The sequence below is a fragment of the Lipophrys pholis genome (assembly GCF_963383615.2).
Source record: "Lipophrys pholis genome assembly, chromosome: 12".
Lineage (NCBI taxonomy): Eukaryota > Metazoa > Chordata > Actinopteri > Blenniiformes > Blenniidae > Lipophrys > Lipophrys pholis.
The window spans coordinates 24,986,502-25,006,332 of record NC_137641.1 but is presented as its reverse complement, the minus strand read 5'-3'; the positions used below and the strand labels follow the sequence as shown (position 1 = coordinate 25,006,332).

At 40.6% G+C, this 19,831-nt stretch overlaps 1 protein-coding gene across 2 annotated transcripts in view; it reads left to right on the top strand.

Moving 5' to 3' along the window:
* Positions 1 to 19,831, top strand: part of ap3b1a (adaptor related protein complex 3 subunit beta 1a) — a 63,989-nt gene that overhangs the window by 25,317 nt on the left and 18,841 nt on the right. For both annotated transcript variants that reach the window (XM_080476647.1, XM_080476646.1), the window contains exons 16-23: positions 220 to 406; positions 1,571 to 1,701; positions 2,401 to 2,542; positions 2,873 to 3,044; positions 5,581 to 5,731; positions 8,091 to 8,139; positions 8,592 to 8,695; positions 18,171 to 18,399. In XM_080476647.1, the coding sequence (XP_080332773.1) occupies positions 220 to 406; positions 1,571 to 1,701; positions 2,401 to 2,542; positions 2,873 to 3,044; positions 5,581 to 5,731; positions 8,091 to 8,139; positions 8,592 to 8,695; positions 18,171 to 18,399 (1,165 nt within the window). The remainder of the gene's footprint in view (positions 1 to 219; positions 407 to 1,570; positions 1,702 to 2,400; positions 2,543 to 2,872; positions 3,045 to 5,580; positions 5,732 to 8,090; positions 8,140 to 8,591; positions 8,696 to 18,170; positions 18,400 to 19,831) is intronic.

Sequence of the window (19,831 nt, the reverse complement as noted above, 5' to 3'; positions counted from 1 at the left end):
CCTTGACAGTCCACTAACAACAGAATAGACTTCATAACCATGACTGAAAAGAAAACTAGTTATACATTGCATTGTCCATTCTTGAAACGGATTGAGCTTTAAACCACTTCTTATATACAGTATTTCTTTCTACTTGGCTAAATCTGTTTCAGTCTTATCTTACCATCTACTCAAATATTCTCCATTTTGATTTCATATCACATATTCTGATCCCCACAGACCAAACTGTTGACTCAATACATCCTGAACCTCGGCAAATACGACCAGAACTACGACATCAGGGACCGAACACGTTTCATCAGACAGCTGATAGTACCCAGTGAGAAGAGCGGCGCCCTCAACAAGTACGCTCGACGCATCTTACTTGCCTCCAAGCCAGCTCCAGTGCTCGAGTCTTCCTTCAAAGGTACTATAGAAAATTGTGAAATCATCTTCTAATCCTTATCTTCAAACCTATTACCTCCCCTCGGTGTACGATTAACTTCTACCTTTCCCCATCTCTGCTTTTGTGAATCGTCTAAGCAAATCACTGAATACATTTTGCATAATCTGCATGCATAAACCTTTTGGCTGTCCTTCCAGGAGCATGCAAAGCTGAATCAGACTGCGTTTTTATTATTCTGCTGCGCCTGTCTCTCTGAAGGGCAGTTAGGCCAGACCCCTTTACCTCGGACTAATGAGATGGGTAAATTGTAGAGCTAATCTAACCTTTTTTCCGACACCGAGATGCTGAAAGAAATCTCCCCTCATTTGTCTGTCTTCTCTTTCTGTCTCCCTTCTCGACGAGAGCAACACAAACTGCCTGCTGCAACATTAAAATTCAGATGCAGTTTTCACCTACTGGATGTTTATGGAGATGGTTAACCACCCCTGTCATTCTTAATATTCTCTTTTTTTGTGTGTTAGCAAAGCACTGATTTTTAGAGCATACCTCCTGAGGCACCGACGCTGATTATCTGCTTGTGCTGACCACTGGGGGGGAGAGAGGAGTAAATGAGTGTACTCACAAACACAGTGAGGGGATAATAAATGCACGTGAATGATGGAAGAGATTATTGTTATATAAATATAGCACAAAAAGGGACGAAAATGCATGTTTAATAAGCTGTCTGTGACCATGCTTTTTCTTCAATGAATGTTTTATAGCAAGAAATCCTGTTAATTATAGTGCAGCAGTTATAATTGGCATGCATCTGTAGGATGCCAATTTTTTGAGTTTTTGTGTCGGTGCAACACTTGCTTGGCTTTGCTGCTCATCCCACAAATGTACGTCTTTGAAAATGAATAAAAGAAAAAAAATAATCATATACAATTTCTTACGATGCATTGCTTAAAAGCAGGCAGAAATTTCCATAGTTATTGTGTTTTACTTATTCATTATGGACACTCAGCTAATGGTTATGTCCTTAAGAACAGACTGAGGTTATAGCCAGCGCACCCCATTTCTTCACCTCTTATTACATTTCCTATATCATGCATTACTTTTTTTTTCTTTTTCCTTTTTTTAACTACATCCCTCATTTTGCTAATCCAGCGACAACCTTTTGCTTTCTTCAATTTCACTTTCCAGATCGAGATCGTTTCCAGTTGGGAACTCTCTCACACAGCCTCAACATTAAAGCCTCGGGCTACCAGGAGCTCTCTGACTGGCCTGCTGTCGCTCCTGACCAGTCTGTGAGGAACGTGGAGGTCATTGAACCAGTAAGTTATCTGCTTTCTTCACACACACTAATCAGTGGTGACTAAATTAATTGTAGTAAATCCCATTTCTGGAGTATGTGAATGTATACAATGTGTCTTTCTTTATGTGAAGTAAACCAATGAATTATAGCCAATGCATTCACATAGGGACTTTGCAGAAGAGTATATTTACAGGAGCGTAACTTCATGAGTTATCAGTTTCCAGTATGTCTTGTGATTTGGATCACATTTGGTCTTTCTTTTTGTGAAAATTAACATTCATGCTTGACCTCCATTCACCTGAACGACCTTTGTTTTTGCTTTGTTGCAAAGTTATAAACCAAACGTAACTAAAATGACATAGTTTTGTTTTTCAGCCAGCGATACTATCGATTGTGCATTTTCTTTCAACTGCAGCTTAAGCGTCATGCTTGTTAGTTTGTGTCATTTCCTTGAGAGTCCAATAAAACTATAAACAACACTAGAGCAATAGAGTCAACAACCATTTTTTTCTGCTTGTTTTCTACGTAACGTGACTATAATAAAATAAAAAAAAATGTTCTGAGTAACGTGCAGGACGAAATAACGTGGTATAAAAATTATTTATTTGTACTGGTTAACTCCTTTATATATGTATATAATTTTGAGTTGCTTAAAGCACAAACTCAAATGATTACAATTTTAAAAATCTGAATGCCTTCCTATGGTGTCTGTTTTCAGGTGCAAGAGTGGGCACCCACAGCCAGTAAGGCCAAGAAACTGAAATCTGATGACAAGTTCTACTCTGATGATGAAGAGGAGAAAGAAAATGAAGGATCTGACAGCAGTGGCAGTGAAGACAGCAGCAGCAGCAGCAGTGAAGGTTTGTTTATGTCTGTGTCCTAAAGCCCTTTCACAATTGATGTGTATGCAGAACACGTACGGTACTACAGATCCACAGGGCATTTAAATTGTGGTTCCTCATAGAAATACCAGAGGTCCCAGGGCCCCTAAAAGCTTGGCCTGCTGAGGTTGAGGAATAAAATCTGCTTTTTTTCTTTCTTTTTAGTTGAAGGCTCCTATTGTTATATGTTGGTAAGAGTGAGTGTGTTAAATATTTGGCTGTAGCGTTTAAAGAAATCAGAGGGGGTCTTCAGTCTTTCCTTATATTGCTAAATGGAAGCTGATATGCTCATGTTTTGCGTGTCTCTAGAGTCGGGCAGTGAAAGCGAGGAGGAGAGCAGCATCGAAGAGTCGGCAAAGACTTCCAGTGACACTGAGAACGACTCCAGTGGTTCTGAAAGGAGCTCCAGTGAGTCTGAATCCGAACAGAAAAAGAAGAAAAAGGCCCCGCTAAAGAAAAGGAAGCCGGCTGCTCCTGACAGGTACGGTGAAGTCCCAACTGTCTGCTGGAGCCTGAGCGCATCATTTCTCTTCCTCGTGAAAAAGTCCAGATGCTTCCTGCTCCTTTCTCGCTCGGCTAATTAGACAGGTGTGTGTTTTCGAGTAGCAACAACAAATGTGAGAAGTACTCTGCTGCGTCAGTAATCTCAGCCTCCATCTGTTGAAGACTTTGTGAGTGACAGCCCGGTTTACATCTTGAGTTAATTCTGTTCTCCTGTTCTCTCAAACTTTACCTGCCAGATATTTGCATGTTTATAATCATTTTAAAGCGACTATCACTCATAGCAACACACAGGCCATCAAAAACAGTTGAAAGTCCTTAACTTATATCTTACTCATCTGACTATCTGTCAATCCCCCGAAGCGAGTTTGTATTAATTCCAAAGTGCTATCAGTACTACTTTATTTTCTGATAATTTCCTGATATGTTTAGTTTGTTTTCAAGAGGAAAAATGTGTCACTGGCGCATTTTAGAAGTTTGTATGTGGTGAACCAGGTATGTTCAAGTAACTGTGTGCCAAAAAACCCCGTTCTGTTGTTCTGATCATATCTGGGTGAAATCTAAATCGTGTACAAATAATGCAGCCAGTGTGGCTATCTGTGATTGTATTGCTATCAATAGTTTTTTGAAATAGTTAACTGGTTTGAGAGAATTCGAGGCTTCATGTCGAGTTGCTTGAGGCACGATAAACATTTTCATCATTTTTCAACTGTTAAGGTTTAAGAAAATATTCATTTAAATGAGCTAAGGACTTTACGAAAAATGTAGTAATTTTCAAAATAAATTGGAAAATTTGCGATCACTCTATAAAATTGGGAATCAAAAGAAAAAATTTGCATCACATCAAGTAAGATACAGTCTTTAAGTCAATGCTGTGTCCCCATAACCACTCTAGTTCAATTTCATACTTTTTTTTTTAAATTAAACCCCTGTTGGATATAATAAATAAGCAATTGGTCTGACAAGTGGCAGAGTCCTTTGAGAGATAAAAAAAGGTGATATTCGCTGTGAATGTTCGTCAAATCAAACAGATCATTTCCCACAGACCTCTTCTCCCATTAACCATAACAACATTTGATCTAATCCTAACCTAAAACTCGGTCTAAACCATGTCACTCTTTGCAATTTACAAAAATTTAATATTTCGTCCTGGGGCCTTAATATTCATTTCCAGTTGAAAATCCCTGTGATATAAGTGTAGACACTAATGCATTCTGGAGCCATGACATGGGCTTCCATTCTTTTTAGACCGTTTTGATTAAACCATCACTACTTCCATAAACCTGACTTTAGTTTTTCCTTTTTCTAACCAGAGAGGTTAATGATTGTAACTTGTTTGCTGTCCTACAACAGTGACAAGTCTCCATAATATAAATGCAGTAGTGGATGTGTCCGCATCCGTGTACACACACACACACACACACACACACACACACACACACACACACACACACACACACACACACACACACACACACACACACACACACACACACACACACACACACACACACACACACACACACACACACACACACAGTCTGAGGCTGGCATGGCTGCAAGAATGTCGTCACTGTGAGTTCCATTAACAAGCTAATCAAGGAGAATTTTCCTCCAGTAGCGTAACCCACATTTACATGGCTAATGGATAATGACTTTTGATTGGTCATTTAGCAGCCTGGTGTTACCAATGAATGAGATTTGAGTCATTACTACTGAATATGCTCACGCACACGCTCTTACACACCGCCAAATTTAGTTTCTTATGCACTCTACTTCATTTGCTCACGGACACACAAACTCACACCGATTGTACCTGATCCTGCTGTGTGACAGGCCGCCGGCTGACCCTGTTCTCTCCATTAGAGAGTATAATTAGAGCAACTCACCCCAGTGCTCAAACACACACAAACACGCACACACACGCATACACACAGTAATTAGAGCAGCTCACCCCAGTGCTTCCACAACAAACACGGCATAATGCCCTCATTATGGCCCAGTCATTTCAGGCAGGGCCTAATCAGGCCCACAGTGATTTATATCACTTTTTCCTGTTCGCAGCAAATGAAATCTGTAGGCCAAATTAATACTGGCTTTTCATCATCGCCCAAGTTAAAAAGCCAGTTACCGTCACAATTCCCCTCATTAATTTAACGGCTGAAAATCCCAGGCAGGTGGAGTAAACACTCATTATCGAGACAAATTGAAGAGGGACAGAGCAAGTGAAAGAGAGAGGAGAAAGATGGAAAAAATCTTTGTAGGTGAACGCTACATTGAATTAACTTCACAAACAAACAGATTGATCTCCGTTGTTCCGATGCTTTCAGTTTGAATAAAGGAGGAAGAGAAAAGATACAGTCAGGTTTATTTGTGACCATTTGTTTTACTTAAATGAAAGTTTGTTTCACCTAAAAGTCTAATTTTCAGTGCCGTTTTCTTTTTCTTTTTTTTTAATGCATGATATGCTGGTCATATTGATCCCATGTCTGAGATGGCTCTCCTGTGTGCTGCAGTGAATCTGATGAAAACGGGAATGGACCTGTAACCCAGGAGAGCAGCTCGTCAGCCGAATCCTCGTCGGAGTCGGAGACGGACTCCGAGGAGGACTCGGACTTTGACTCTCCTCCACCCCAGAAGAAGAATGATGCAAAGCCGAAATCAAAGGTGATGCAGTGATTTTAACAGGTTGTTTGGGCAGTGTTACTTCAGGTTTATAGATTGTGAAACTACATTTTATGTTAAATAACATTTTTCAAATTTTCTACAACATTAGAAGCATTCAATTTGAAATACTGATGATATAACGTTATGGCCTGAAGGAAGCTACCCAAAATACTTACTGAAGAGCATTTTTCCGTACCTTCTTTGAAGAGAAAGTTCAGACTGCAGGCATTTTCCCCATAAGTTTTCAACGTTAACAAATAGCTTTCATAGAATTGCTCGAATAACAAAGGATGTCGTCTGATTGAGAAATTGCATGTAAGCCACGCTGAATTTATTTTGCCCAATCACTTGCTGTACTGTTGCACAACTATATCTTTTTATGACAGTCATAAACATTTCAGTAACTTTAAATCGAATACAATAATATGCAAACAAGTTTTCATCCATGCTGGAACTGGATCTAAATAAAAAGGTTTAAATGTTTAGCATTCAGGATGGATTTCACATCTGTCTATTGTTCCAGGAGATAAAAGTATTGCTGCAGTTATTCATCATCCCCTCATTGCCTGTGTAGATCAACGACACCAGATATTAAAAATAGACCCCAGTTTACATTGATCTGTGCAGCCATGGCAACGCACTGCATGCCACTGTGCTTCATTATCTGGTGATGAATACAAAAAGATGTCGCCTTGGAACTGATATCAAATATTTGAATGCCCTTGCAAAGAAAACTAAAGGAAACATGCATATATCAAGCTGTAATGGTCATCCCTTATGCAAGATATTATACATTTATTATTTACAATACATCATGCATAAACCAGTGGTGAGAATGTAAACAGGATAAAAGCCCTGCGCTGTTCAGCTCTCCATGTGCTGAAACCTTCAAAGTCACAAATTATATTCTAGGATGTTATCTGGCTTTGTGGTATCTCCATTTCTCCCCCTCAAGTCTTTCATTTGCACCTTTTTCTGCCCTCCCAGTCTTTTCCATACCAGTTTTGCTCATCACATTATTTCTTACCCTGTAGTTGTTTTTCTGCACTATGAAATTCTCATTTCATACACTTTGTTATTTGGGCATGGCCTATGAATTATGTATCTTTCTTTCCCTCCCTCCCCGCTCTCTCCTCATACCTCTTCCTCCCTTTAGTAACAAGGTTTCCGTCTCTTTTACTGCCACCAAGCATCAATCAGAGAAAATCTGATAAGATACGCCTCTAACTTTATGGTTTGTTTTCACTCTCACTCACCCTGCTGGTATCCACTTGTGTTTCTTTTCCCTCTGTCTGCCTCTCATCCCGTGTTTGATCAGCCTGGAGTATGCAGGGGAATTTTATGGTTCTTTATGCGACGCGATCAGAGCCAGGAGAGTATCGAGAAGGGTGATAAAGACATTAGTTTGTTTAAATGGGTTTTTATTGGAGCTTTTTGTGCTGCGAGTGGAAAGTGTGTGTAGTAATTCCCAGCAGTCAACAGCTGACAAGCCAGTCGCGCAAATGTGGTTGTGACACGAAACCGTGCGTGACCGACGACTGATGGTTCCCGACATGTCACCTATAAATCCAGACAGGGTTTTTTTTTTTTCCTCCTTTTGAGGATGGCTTTGTCACCACCTGAGAAGCAGCACTGGTGATGATGCTGAAATATCTGTCCAGTGACCCTGGGAACAATTGTAAATCTTCCTATTATTGCAATCAGCAACCATTTAAAATCAACCTGGTCCACTCTGAGCACTTTCCAGTTTATAGCACGAAATGCTTTGGAGCCAATATTCAGAAACTTATTTATTGTGTCTCTGTAGAGACGTTACATGCCGGTTAGTGTAGCTGGTTTGGCGAAACGAGAAGTTGGTTTATGCTGAGTTTAGCACATAGCTATTCTCCTACAATGCTGCATTAATGTTGCGGTTACATAACTGGATGAGACAGATAAGCTGAACAAACATTCATTCTGTTGATGAAGCTTGTCCACATTTGCAGATCTTGTTGGATTAGATCACAATGTCTATAAAGGAAGTATGTTGTGTTTGAACCGTTGTAAAACAAAATTACGTTCAGCTCAATAAGAAGTTCAAACATAACCCCTGAAAGTTTTCTTTTAACAAATAAGAAAAAACACACTTTGAGAAGAGATAAGCCTGTGAGGAGTTCCTCATTCGCTAAGGGAGGATGATACAGGAGAAAGAGGTTATTGGAAAAAGATAATCTCTTATAGTAACCCTTTGAAATATATCTGAGACATTGTCAGAAAAGCCATTTGTTACAATAATCCCCGGTTTTCCCTTGTTAAGTGTTCATCTTTTACACCTCATGCTTAGTTTCTCACTTTCTTGCTGTTGCCATCCTTTCTTTAGGCGGCAGTGAAGCCAAAGAAGGAAGTTTCTCTCTTGGATCTTGATGATTGTAAGTTTTTCTCCTTGTATGTATTGAATATGTAATAAAAGTGAAGGCATTCGACCTACATCTGCTTATGGTTCCTATTCTTTTGTGCGGTTAAACGATATCATGAAGGGGCTAAGGTTGAGCTCAAAGTTGGGCTCATATTTGTTCATCTGTTAGAAAGAAATTAGTGTCGCAGATGCAAATGAAAGATCAACTCAAGATAATTAATAATTTCGATTTTCTTTCAATAATTTTATTTTTAACCGAGCCTATTCATTCATCATTCATTCGTATTCTGTGGGCTCTCTGCAAGAAATCTTCACTTCTATTTTTCAGTGTTTTTTCCTTGTGTGTGGGTTCTTGTTTTTTTTAATTCCTTGCATCACTTTGGTCATTTCCTGTTTGTTGATCATAGTTTTCTGATATGTATACATTTGAGCTTGAAACCAGTCTTTCTTCTTCATTTCCATCAGTTTCTCCCTCGCCGACAAACACGCCCCAGTCCTTGGCTTTCTCCCCGAGCCTGCTGTCCGACCTGGAGGGCCTCTCTCTGTCCAACGTCTCGCCCGCCATGCAGGTTAGTGGTTTCACTCTCCTGAGTGTGTTCATGTCTCAGCATTAGAGACACACCGGATGACATTTCCTCCATCTCCATGTGTTGTTAAAAGTCGATTGTTCCGTTTGTGGCTGACACTGACGGTACTGTGGGGCAGCGTATGAGTTGGTGAAATGAGCCTCTCTCCCTTGTGGAACATTTCAGCTCCAGACGCCAACTATTGACCTTTCCTGCCTTCTTATATTTATAGCCAGTCAGGACGGTACAGCAGCTCTGCCTGTTTCCTGTATCTCTTATAGTCTGTCTTTTTGCTCTTCCACACCCTTGAACTCTATTTCTGTGTCTCATCTATAAGTCCACCCACCACGCTTCCCTCTCTCTCTCCCCCTTATCTCTCCCCTCCTCCTGTCACCTTCCATCTCTCTCTGTCAGATGTTGCGTCCCCCGTGTCTCCATGTTGTGTATATCTGATGGTTGACCTTTCCTCGTGTGACGGCTCCTTTCTCTCCTCGGTTTGTGAGCGGCTCCGCTCGTCTTGTGTATTTTGTATCTTGTCTTTTCTTCCCCCGGGAGACGGGAATATGTCCAGTCCATTTTTTTCTTGCTGCGGTTGCTGTGTCTATTGTGTGTCACTTGAAGCCAGGCCACTCTGTTGTTTGAAGATTTTGAATCCACAAAGGGTTTAAATATTTAATCATAACATTATCTTTGTGTTGGAATATGTCCTGTTTCCATTTAACTGTTTGGCACATACCTTTTAATTGGATTTAATTAGATACATGCAATTAATCTTGCTGTAGGTAAATTTCTTGAAAGGAGCTTCAATATAGCAATTATTGTATTCATGTCATAAGTGCATCGCTTTGCTTTGTTCTGTTCTCAAATAGCTTGTTTTCACAAAACAGTAAAAATCGTTTTAATCACGCACCAACTGATAATATATTTAGCCTGGATTTTCAGATGACCTTTTGCACATTTTATTTGTTTCCCATTAACGTGATCTAATTGACAATTTTGAACTCAATGTCTATTTTACCTCACAGAAGTATTCATATGTCAACAATTTAGGTCATTTACTACATTTAGATTGTGAAAATCTTTTTAACTTGTGTAGGAATAAGATTATTTTAATCCAAACAATACTTCACACGTATCACCACACAAAATAAAGGAGAACCATCAGAAAGAGTTGGAAAGTTAACTTGTATTGACAAAGTCAATTACTAGTGACGGTAAATATTACCACGAGACCTCAGAAAACAAAATAAGCTCCTGTGTCCTGGGAACACAATCGTCACTGTTTTGTACGTGTAATGTAATAATCCTCTCCTGGTGCACTGAATCGATACTCACACCTTTTACTGCAATTTGTGGAGATTAGGTGTTTTTGAAATTATTGTGAAATGAATGGCCTTTCTACTGAGCTTAAAAATATATCATCAATGTTTTCTGACTTTTCAGTGTCAGAAAGTCACCATCAATTGTTTAAAAGCCAGGTGTGCTACATTTTGGCTTTGCTCGATTTCCTGTCCCACTAATTTTGCGGAAGAAACAATTAAGAATAGATCACAATGCTGTAACCGAGATATTGTGTTGGTAAATCGGTGCACTTCTGGCTCTATGGAATCATCAGATCCTTACTACTAGACCTTCACCAACACTTTAATGATTCTTTTTGTAGACTTGAAGTCAGGCTTTAGCTCCACAGATGCATAAACTCATACTAAAGATTAAGCCGTAGGTGCTCTGTCACTATAGTGGTGAGGAAACTTTGATCAAAGCAGACAATGCAACAGTGAGAGAATATGCTCATAGCGACATAGAAATCTAAACAAAGACAGTTAAGTATGACAACTATCCTCAGAAATAGGTTTTCCTGCTTAAAATGTCTATGAAGACTGACCTGAAGAGTAAATATGCAGCTAACCTCAAATTTAAGTGGCAGGTAAAGTTGGCATTGATAACTTTCATATTAAAGATTTTTGTAAAGGTTTAGGGGGAAACAAAAAGAGGCAAATTCGTGGTTTGAAGTAGCTCTTGTGATAACTTATTGTGAAAACCCACAAGTTGGTTTAGAGCGGGAGTCTAATTTCTCAAGTCTGTGTTTTAACTGTTTTGGCCTAAACACTTGCGTGTTGCCCGTCTCATCGCCCCGCTGCACCGTCCCAGCTCTTCTGCTTCACTTACTTGGCGAGTTGGTCTTAATATTCTGCGTCCGCCCGGCAGTCCCGACCGCCTGTCACTCAGTATGATTGACAGCGGCTCTCAGGCCAGCGTTTATGCAGCACAAGTCTTGTTAGTCAATTTCTTCTCCTCAGGTGAAGGCCAGGGAGTAATAGAGAATAGAAATGCAGATTAGAACAGGGAACTTTTTGCACATCAACATCTGATTTAGAGTCAATTCTATGCATAAATACATGATGGGCAACGGGATTCATAGACAAGGGTAAATAACCTCACCTTTATTCACACAGCCCCTCCCCGTGCATGTACGCTGGAGCTCTTTCCCCACACACACTCGCACACACACACACACACACACACACACACACACACACACACACACACACACACACACACACACACACACACACACACACACACACACACACACACACACACACACACACACACACACACACACACACACCTGTACACTGGCCTCAGTGTCATTTCTATTTCTCAGCAATCTGCCCACAGAGGCAGCGAGTCTGTCTCAGCTGAGCGCTCGGGCCTTTTTAGAGAATTACTGCATGGTTATCAAAGGCATTTAGATTAACCCTGGTCACTGTCTTTGACCCACCTCCTCCTCTGTCTCCTCCTCCTCTCCCCAGTTTCTGCATGCTACCGCTCCCTCTAATAACATTTTGACATTAGGATCTCTCACAAATGCCTCTTAAATCCCCCAACCCGCCCCGCCTCAGCCCACCCCAAACCTCTTCCGACCGCTGTCCGTGTGTGCGGCGGGGTGGCTCAGGCTGATAACTTTTCATTCATAATTAGCAGCCGGCGAATGGGGCTGCGTTGGAGGGAAATTGAACTGTCAGCGGCAGGGCGCGGGGCGTTTGACCCCATCACGCCCAGAGGGGGCCATCATAATTTGTTCATTTGGTGTCCATCAGGCGGGCGCCAGCTCTCCCCCTCCTCCTCCCACGTCTCCCTCCTCACCCCTCTGACCTCCCCCCGTAGTGGGCTCTCTGGGTTCACGTCTAATTATGAATCAGCAGGAGGACCTCCAGCGCCACGAATATAGCAGCTCCTGCCCTCCAAACCTCCTGCTGCCACTCAAACGGCAGAGATTGCCTCTTAAATAGGAATAAACGCACACACGGAAATAGCCAGTGAGAGCGGCGGCCTGGGAGGCCGGCAGGTACTTTGAGAATGTTTTTAATGCAGCCGTACATCATTTTCCATCTCATTAACTACTTTGTGTGACTACATGCAACTCGGTATCTTTATCAGACATGTTGGTATCTTCCTGCTGTTTGCATTTTATCTTTTCCAAGCTTCTTTCTATTCAGTCGCTTTAAAACCTTTGTACACACACATGAGCCACAACATTATGACCACCAGACTGATCTTGTGGGAATCTCTTTTGCTGCCAAGCAGCCCCGACCCATGGAGTCATGGATTCTGTGTGCTTTATGTTCTGTAATCTTGCAAAGGGCAACATGCATCGGTATTCACTTTCTACTTGTGAACCGGTTGTAGGATTAGCCATTTTGCTTCCTTGGACAACTTCTGACGGATAGTGACACTACTGACCAAGACCTTCTTTTTGTTTTTATTACTCTAACCAACTGAATCAAGGTCTCAGCCATAATTAAGCCATAATTAATTTAAGTCTTGGAACGTAATTGTTGGTGTATATTGACTCTGCTGCTATTATGCAGCTTATTTCTTGCAGAGTATGGTCTTTTGCCAATAAAAGGATTGAAATTATAATTCTAGTCCTGAAAAGGAAATTTCTTTATCCAATGAATTTGGAATACAGTGACATGCATTGGTCTGACATTTACTGATCTTACAATATATGTAAAGCATCATTTTGACAAAGGTGTAGAGCCTTAAAACAAATTAGATCAACTATTGGATTAATTTAATTAACTACTTAAATCAACATATATGAATAATGGTGAAACTAGTGTATTCACCCTTCTTCCCATGCATAGTTACTAAATTGTTGAGGTAATAGATCATTTCAGGTTGGAAAAACCATCGCATGCATGACGGAAAGTTTCACAATAATTTTCAGACTGTGAGAATAAAATTCACCAAACATTAAATTCTCTGTATTAACTGTAAATGTTGTGTATGGAATGTGTACAATCAGCAAATTATTAGTTTTTTATTATGTTGGTGTCATGAGCCTGCTGATTACTTACATTTTTAGTGACATTGACTTCAACTCTACACACTTTTTCTTGTGTCCATATAATTATTGTTTGGTTTTTCCTCTGTCTTTTCATACCAGTCTACCAGGAAATGAAAGGATGAAAATGGAAAATGTGAACGTAAGATAACCAATAGATAATGTATAAATGCGCCGATACATTTTTTGGTTTCTAAGGCTGCATCTCATATGACTGCATGTGTTTCGGTGTTTCATTAATATTATTTATACAAAGAACAGTGGTTTGATATTTTTATTTAAAAGATTTGATGAAAGCAGCGGTCGTCTTATAGTCGGTCAAATACAGTAAGTCAACCAAACTTAGTTTATGAGTCTGAAATGGAATTGGTGATGAGTGCTTGTCAGCTGCAGTGTTATTCATATTGAATATCTTGCCAATGCAATGAAAGTGTCAGGAGTTTGTTAGCAACACTTACAAAACTAGATGAAGGACACCAGTGTTCTCGAATAACAGTCCTCCATTATTGCTAATTTTCTATAATGAAAATTTTCACAATTAATCATTTCAGAATACCTAATTTACTGACAAATTGGCATAAATTAACTAACCTCTGTCTCTTGTGCGCCGGAGAGACTTCTTGTTACATTAAAGTAGTTTTAGGTAGCTGTAGTAACGTTTATTTAATTCAATTTGCCGTCAAGGTCTTTCTGACGTCCCTCAATTAATTGTCATCTCCTGACTGAAGGGAACAATTAGGCCCCTAAAGTCAAACACATGTCCCTTACCTTAATGCTCACAACTCTTGTAGAGCATTAATGAAACCCCACCCCCGGTTGTTTGAAGCAGAGGCGGCGTCTGAAATACAGAAATGGATTTTCAATACATGCCCATACATCTCTGTATACAGCTCGCTCCTCTTTCTTTCAAAATTGCCCGTCTTATGCGCACTGCGAGAGGCTGCCCGGCCCCTTTTTTGAATATGTCAGCGGGATTTTCAGGTCATTTGCCAGAGAGGATGCTGGGAACGCGGCGTCCGGGGCTGCTGAAGGTGACTGGAGGTGTCTGTGTCATCCATCACAGGAGCTTCCTTTAAGTTGATGCATAATAGAGCCTCTCAATCAACTTCCTCGCTCATTGTCACCTCCCTCCTTCGTGTCCAGGGTGGAGACTGCAAGCCAAGCCCAAAGAGAATTAAAAAAAAAAAAAAAAGAGGTAGAGTAACACAAGAGTCAAGGTTACATCCCTCTTCTTCTCTTATTTACACTTGAGGTGTTATGGGATTGCGCTGCTTAACACAACAACAATGGATGGGCATGTGAAGGGGGCGCGTGTGGCCACGAGTGTCAGGCTTTAACTGTCCACTGTGTCAAATTGGTGATAATAAGCAGTTTGAAGCCTCGTCCTGTCGCTGCGCGCCGGCTCTGCTCCGCTCAGCTCGGGGCGAGGTGACAAGACAGGACCTTGAAGCAGGATGTGTCTGTCAGGAAGGTAAATCTCCGCTGTGATGGGGTGGCAAACATTACGGCGGGCTTTATCGACACGGACTGCTCTGACACGTCCAAAAGTGGCCCAATAAATTTCCGCAGGCTGGCGGTGGCGTGACGGGCGCTTGTGAGGGCAGAGCGGCGTTACAGCACGGCAACAAATGTTTGTTTGACCTCCCTCGCAGTCGCTCAGGCGGTGTGGGCACGAGGGACTCTTACTAGTCTGACAAGAGGACAGTGAGACGGTGTTGTTGATTGGAGGGTTTATTCTCCATCTCATAGGGGTTTAAAATTTTATGATGCTGCTGTTCATGGGCTACTCAAACTGGTTCAAGCATATTTTGCTATTCAAGACCGAATAAAAGATTCTGTCATCATTTTTTTAATAATTGTTGTTGGTGAGGAGGTACTTTAATTCAAATCAAGAGATTTTGGGATTGAAAGTCATGATGTTGTTTGCTGGCCCAAGAAAAAAATTGTTTTATTTTAAGTGAAACTGTATTTTTTTGGTCGTTCTTCAATCGGCAGTTCTCAACAAAAAAAGAACCTCATTTGACAAAACTTCCTAGTGAAGCCAAGTGTGAGCAGACACACCCGCTCTCACAAAAGGGCAGGAAAAAAAGAGAAGCAGTGTCCCAGGGCTGCTCGAGATTCACGGGTATTAAAGATCCACCTCAAGGTTGCAAGAGGCTTCAATCTGGATGACTGTGCAAAATGTAATAAAATAACAAAGGAAAGGTCAGCAGCAATCTTTCACTAACAATTTTGTTCTCTGGGAATTGTTTCAATAACCATAGAAGTCATAATGCAACACTGAGACCCAGAACTGAACAGAAGATCGCAGCAATAATTGTAGCAGTGAGACTTGCAGCAAATAAAGCTAATGTCTTTATTGCTAGTTAAATAGAATTAAGAATTAAAGACACAAATGTTGAGGATGACAAGAGTTTTCTTCCACTAAAACTGATGGAAAACGTTGAACTTTGTTCGTGCATAATATTAAGTAAAAATGTTAGAGGTGGTTATTTTGTTTTGATATTGCAATGAATTAATGTAGTAATATTTGATGGGACCGATTTATTTTTTTATTTGGAAAAAGAATGGATTCACTCAACTTCCTGTCTGGCTTGATCAACTTTATGTAGCTTCCATTTATACCAGATATATAATCTGTGGAGTGCACCGCCAAACCATTCCAGATGTAAAACATGTGTATCAGTGTGAATTCTGTGGCCAAAACCCATCCTGAGTTTTCTTCTCTTCCACCTTCATGATGCTCACTTAGAGCTCTGCAGGCACTTTGTGGGCTCAGGAAGTTGATCAATTATTGCAGTTCAGTCAGTGTTGTGTAGTATGTAAATTATATTGTACGTGTTGGTGTTATGATGATCTTATGCTGCAGTTCCTCTGCCATCATTTTACTAGTCCAGCCCAATTGTGAACATCTTCTATGACTTGTGCAGATCTGACTTTGACAACTGTCCAAGTGGGTCCCGAACTCCAGTTAAATAATGACATCAAATCTGTCAAATGTGTTGTTTTCTTATCTCAATTCTGATGTTTAGTTGTTATATTTTATTCATGCTCTCGCCTTCACAAATGAGGACAAAGAAACGGATGTATACGGCTTCTTTTCCTATGTCAGAGCGATTCTTCATCCTCCTCTTCACCACATGACAAACCCCGAGGACGCCGTTTACATTTCTCAGTCCAAGTCGGAACATACTGGCAGTACGTCGAGCTTCAGTAAAACAATGTACACTGACACCACTCAACACAGCGAGCGCTGCCGTCGCCGCTCCACGCTTCCACTGTGTTTCTTCGCATCATATTCTCAGTCATCATCAATTAGATTAATTAGCTCACTCAGTCTGTTGTTGTTGTTTTTTTCCCCCACCTCTTGTTTTATCTTTTTTAAAACTTTGCATGATATTAGATATCATTACTTTTGTTATTCCCGTGACTTCTTTAAAAGTTGTATCTTTCTTTTTTCTGTTTTTGGGTCAGACTAAGGTGGTGTATAAGTTTTTTGTGCGTGTGTGTTGACACTCGTCTCGACCCAGGATGACGTTTGTGTGTCTCCGCTCCAGCTTGGTGTTTGTGCATTCAAGTGCTAATTGTTTTAGAAGGTGTGAACAGGCTGGATCTGTCCTTGTGTTTTGAGCCAATTAGCGCCGTCACTCAAAACCAAGGGACCCTCGAAGACTGAAGAAACTAGTGAAACTTGCCACACTTTTAATACTTTGTTTCTGACATCAATAAAGCAGAGGCGTGTCTGAGGCTCATGCACATTATAGAATTAATTCCACGTTTAACAGTGCAGTATGTAGAGCGTGTTGTTTTACATTGTGTGGGCCGACTCGCCTTATCTCGCTGTAATGCGAGCCGTTTACCAGCATCAAGTGAAAATCTCAATGCCACCAGGTGTGAACAATGCTCATCAAAGAGTAACAACACCACAATTTTTAAGGCTAAAAAAAGAAAGACTGCTGCCTCCACCTCTTTTCTTTTCCACTGTGTCTCAAAGGTAATGCAATTTCCTGCGTCTGAAAAGGTAAAAGCTCCTTTTAAACCGCCGGCGAATGGCAGGTTTGGGGCCGTGCAGACACTTGTGTTTCTATTCATTAGGGGTTGTTTTTATTCAGCCCTGGTTTGACTGAGCATTCAGCCCATCTCCATCTAACTGGGCTGATTGAGAACATTTCTTAAATGCGCTCCTCTTTACCCCACAGAGTTAATGAAGGGAGCGTTGGGGCGGAGGAGTTTTCAGCCATCACTTGGTCCCACTTCACTAAGAAGTGGAGCAGTCTGGCTGCTGATTGGCCGCCATAAATTGCATGAATGTAGGTGATGGGAAGACCGGAGATTCTTGTATTAATTTGGCCTCTTGTGTGGATGCATTTGCACTGTAATGTACAAAGCATCCCTGGATATTGTGTTGATGCAGGGAGTGTTTGGCATTCAGATGATGCTCTGAATGTGGTGCGTTTCTTTCTTTTTTATCCTTTTCATATTTCTTTGCTTGCTCTCTGGTTGATAAATCTTGCAGGAATCGGTCTCGTGCTGCAGTTTGTTACTTTAGCGTTATCCTTTTGTCAGTCCTGTAAAATGAAACGGGACCATTTCATTTGACGTGTTTTCATGTTTCCAATATCATGTTTGATGGTTTCCTAACAATTTATTTATTTTTTGTGTGTGTGTGTTATACAGTTCAGCAATTACGCAAGAGTGTTTCACACAAAGATTGTTGGGGAACTCAACATTGTCACATACCTAAAATGTGTATATGTCTCGAAGGTGTCAATTACATTGAATCCACAAACTACTGTGTGATTATTGCTTTTAGCTCATAATATGTGAAGAGATTTTCTATTTCTATGTAAAGTCTTTAGTGGCCTGACTGACCATCTTGGATCTGAAACATATTTTTTCCATATCGCATTATACACAACATCCAGTGTGTACAATTCTAAGCTTGTATTTTATTTTTTATTTTTTTCAGAGAATAGAACTTCAAAATGGTTTATTATTTGACACATTTAATGATGCTTCATACCAAAGAGTCACAGTCTGCTACTTTGTCAAAAAAAAAAAATTATCTAAATTTTTTGGTGTATTTGTTTACCTTCATCCCCATGTCTTCATCCATCCGTTTAGGTCAGCACACAGTCCTTCGGCCCTGTGAAAAGCTACGAGTTGCTCCACCACATGACTGGAAAAGGGCTTTCAGCCAGCTACCATTTCCCCAGGCAGCCATGTTTGTACCAGCCCAGTATGGTTTCAGTGCAGCTCTCACTGACCAACAACTCGGACCACTGCCTGGAGGAGATCCACGTTGGAGACCGGACCCCTGCAAGTCTAAACATCCACTGCTTTAACACTATTGGTGAGTAAGATTGTGTCATGTGTGACTTAAGAAACTCTCTCCTTTTATAATGATATCAAGAGTAGAATATTGAAGTAATTTAGTATCTTGGCTCCTGTGCTGTGTCCCTTTGCACATGTTTTGTGCATTACAAAAATTAACTGGAAGCTGTTGTGTAGGTAAGGGCAGCCACTAGTGTGCTGCTAGAGATATAAAAAGGCAGTAAATGTAGGGAATGAAAAGAAATGTACAGTCTCAGCTCTAATGAACGACGAGTAAATACTGCTGCTCTTCAAGTCTTGTAAACCAAGCCTGTATTTTTCATTCCAATTGCTGTTTTATTAAGCTAAAACAGCTTTAAAGTTGCAAGTCTGATGTGGATCTTTGCCTGCAAGCATTCTTCCATTAGTTCACTTCTTCAACACACGATCAAGCAAATGCACTGGACAACAGAGCCGACTTGCTGCACCAACGCTCTTTTCTGCTCTTGATAACTGTAGAAGAACTATGGCCATTTAAATTACTCCACTGCATTCTTCTATTTATATCTCTAGGAAATCTGTCATCCTGATAATCAACCTTCTGGAGTTCTGGGAAAAATCGCAGCTAAAATCAACTCAGGGTAGCAATATAGTCTCCTGATATGTTTTTGCACCACTAACTAGTTGGTCAAATAATAAATTAGCAAGTTATAATTCAACTGTGAATCCACAAGCAAAGTAGCACAATCTGCTATATTGTTGCAACATTTAACGTATAAATATTTGGTGTGTTTCCATGTATTTAAGTAGGATAGGATCAAATATAATGCAATCAAAAAGGTTTAAAACCACCCTTTAATCTGAATTATAATAAAACAACTGCTGCCTTCCAATATGTTCAGTCTCTGAGGCCACATCTGCTTTTTCCACAACCAAATTTCTGCTGCTATGATTGTTTTCTCAGACAGATATTAAGCGATCATCATGGCATCAAAAACCTTAAAGCCTGTTTGCTATCAAATGCTGCAAATACCCACCCCCACCTCCACCCCCACCCCCACCCCCACCTCGCACCCCCTTCACCAGAAAACAGCCAATACTGCTCCAACTAATCCCAGTTCATTATTATCGATCAGGACGAACAAACATACACAATCTCCATATTTTTCCACACACTGTTGTATGATGGGGGAATAATATAAGACAGGGAATAGTGCTCCCTTAACGCTTTCGGTTTCACGTGTGCACAAACACACACAGAGGTATAGTGTGCAGTGGAGCATGTTAAAACTGTCAATTGCAGCGGATTGATTGGGCATTGAAGGAACTCAAGCAGCCAAACAGTGGGTAATTTGGATCGATTGAGCCTGGCTACTGTGAGCGGGCAGCTGCAGTTAGTTTGGATAAGTTGCAGAGGATGAATACAGACAATGCTTTATGTACTGCTATTTGTTTTGTGTATGTGTGTGCTA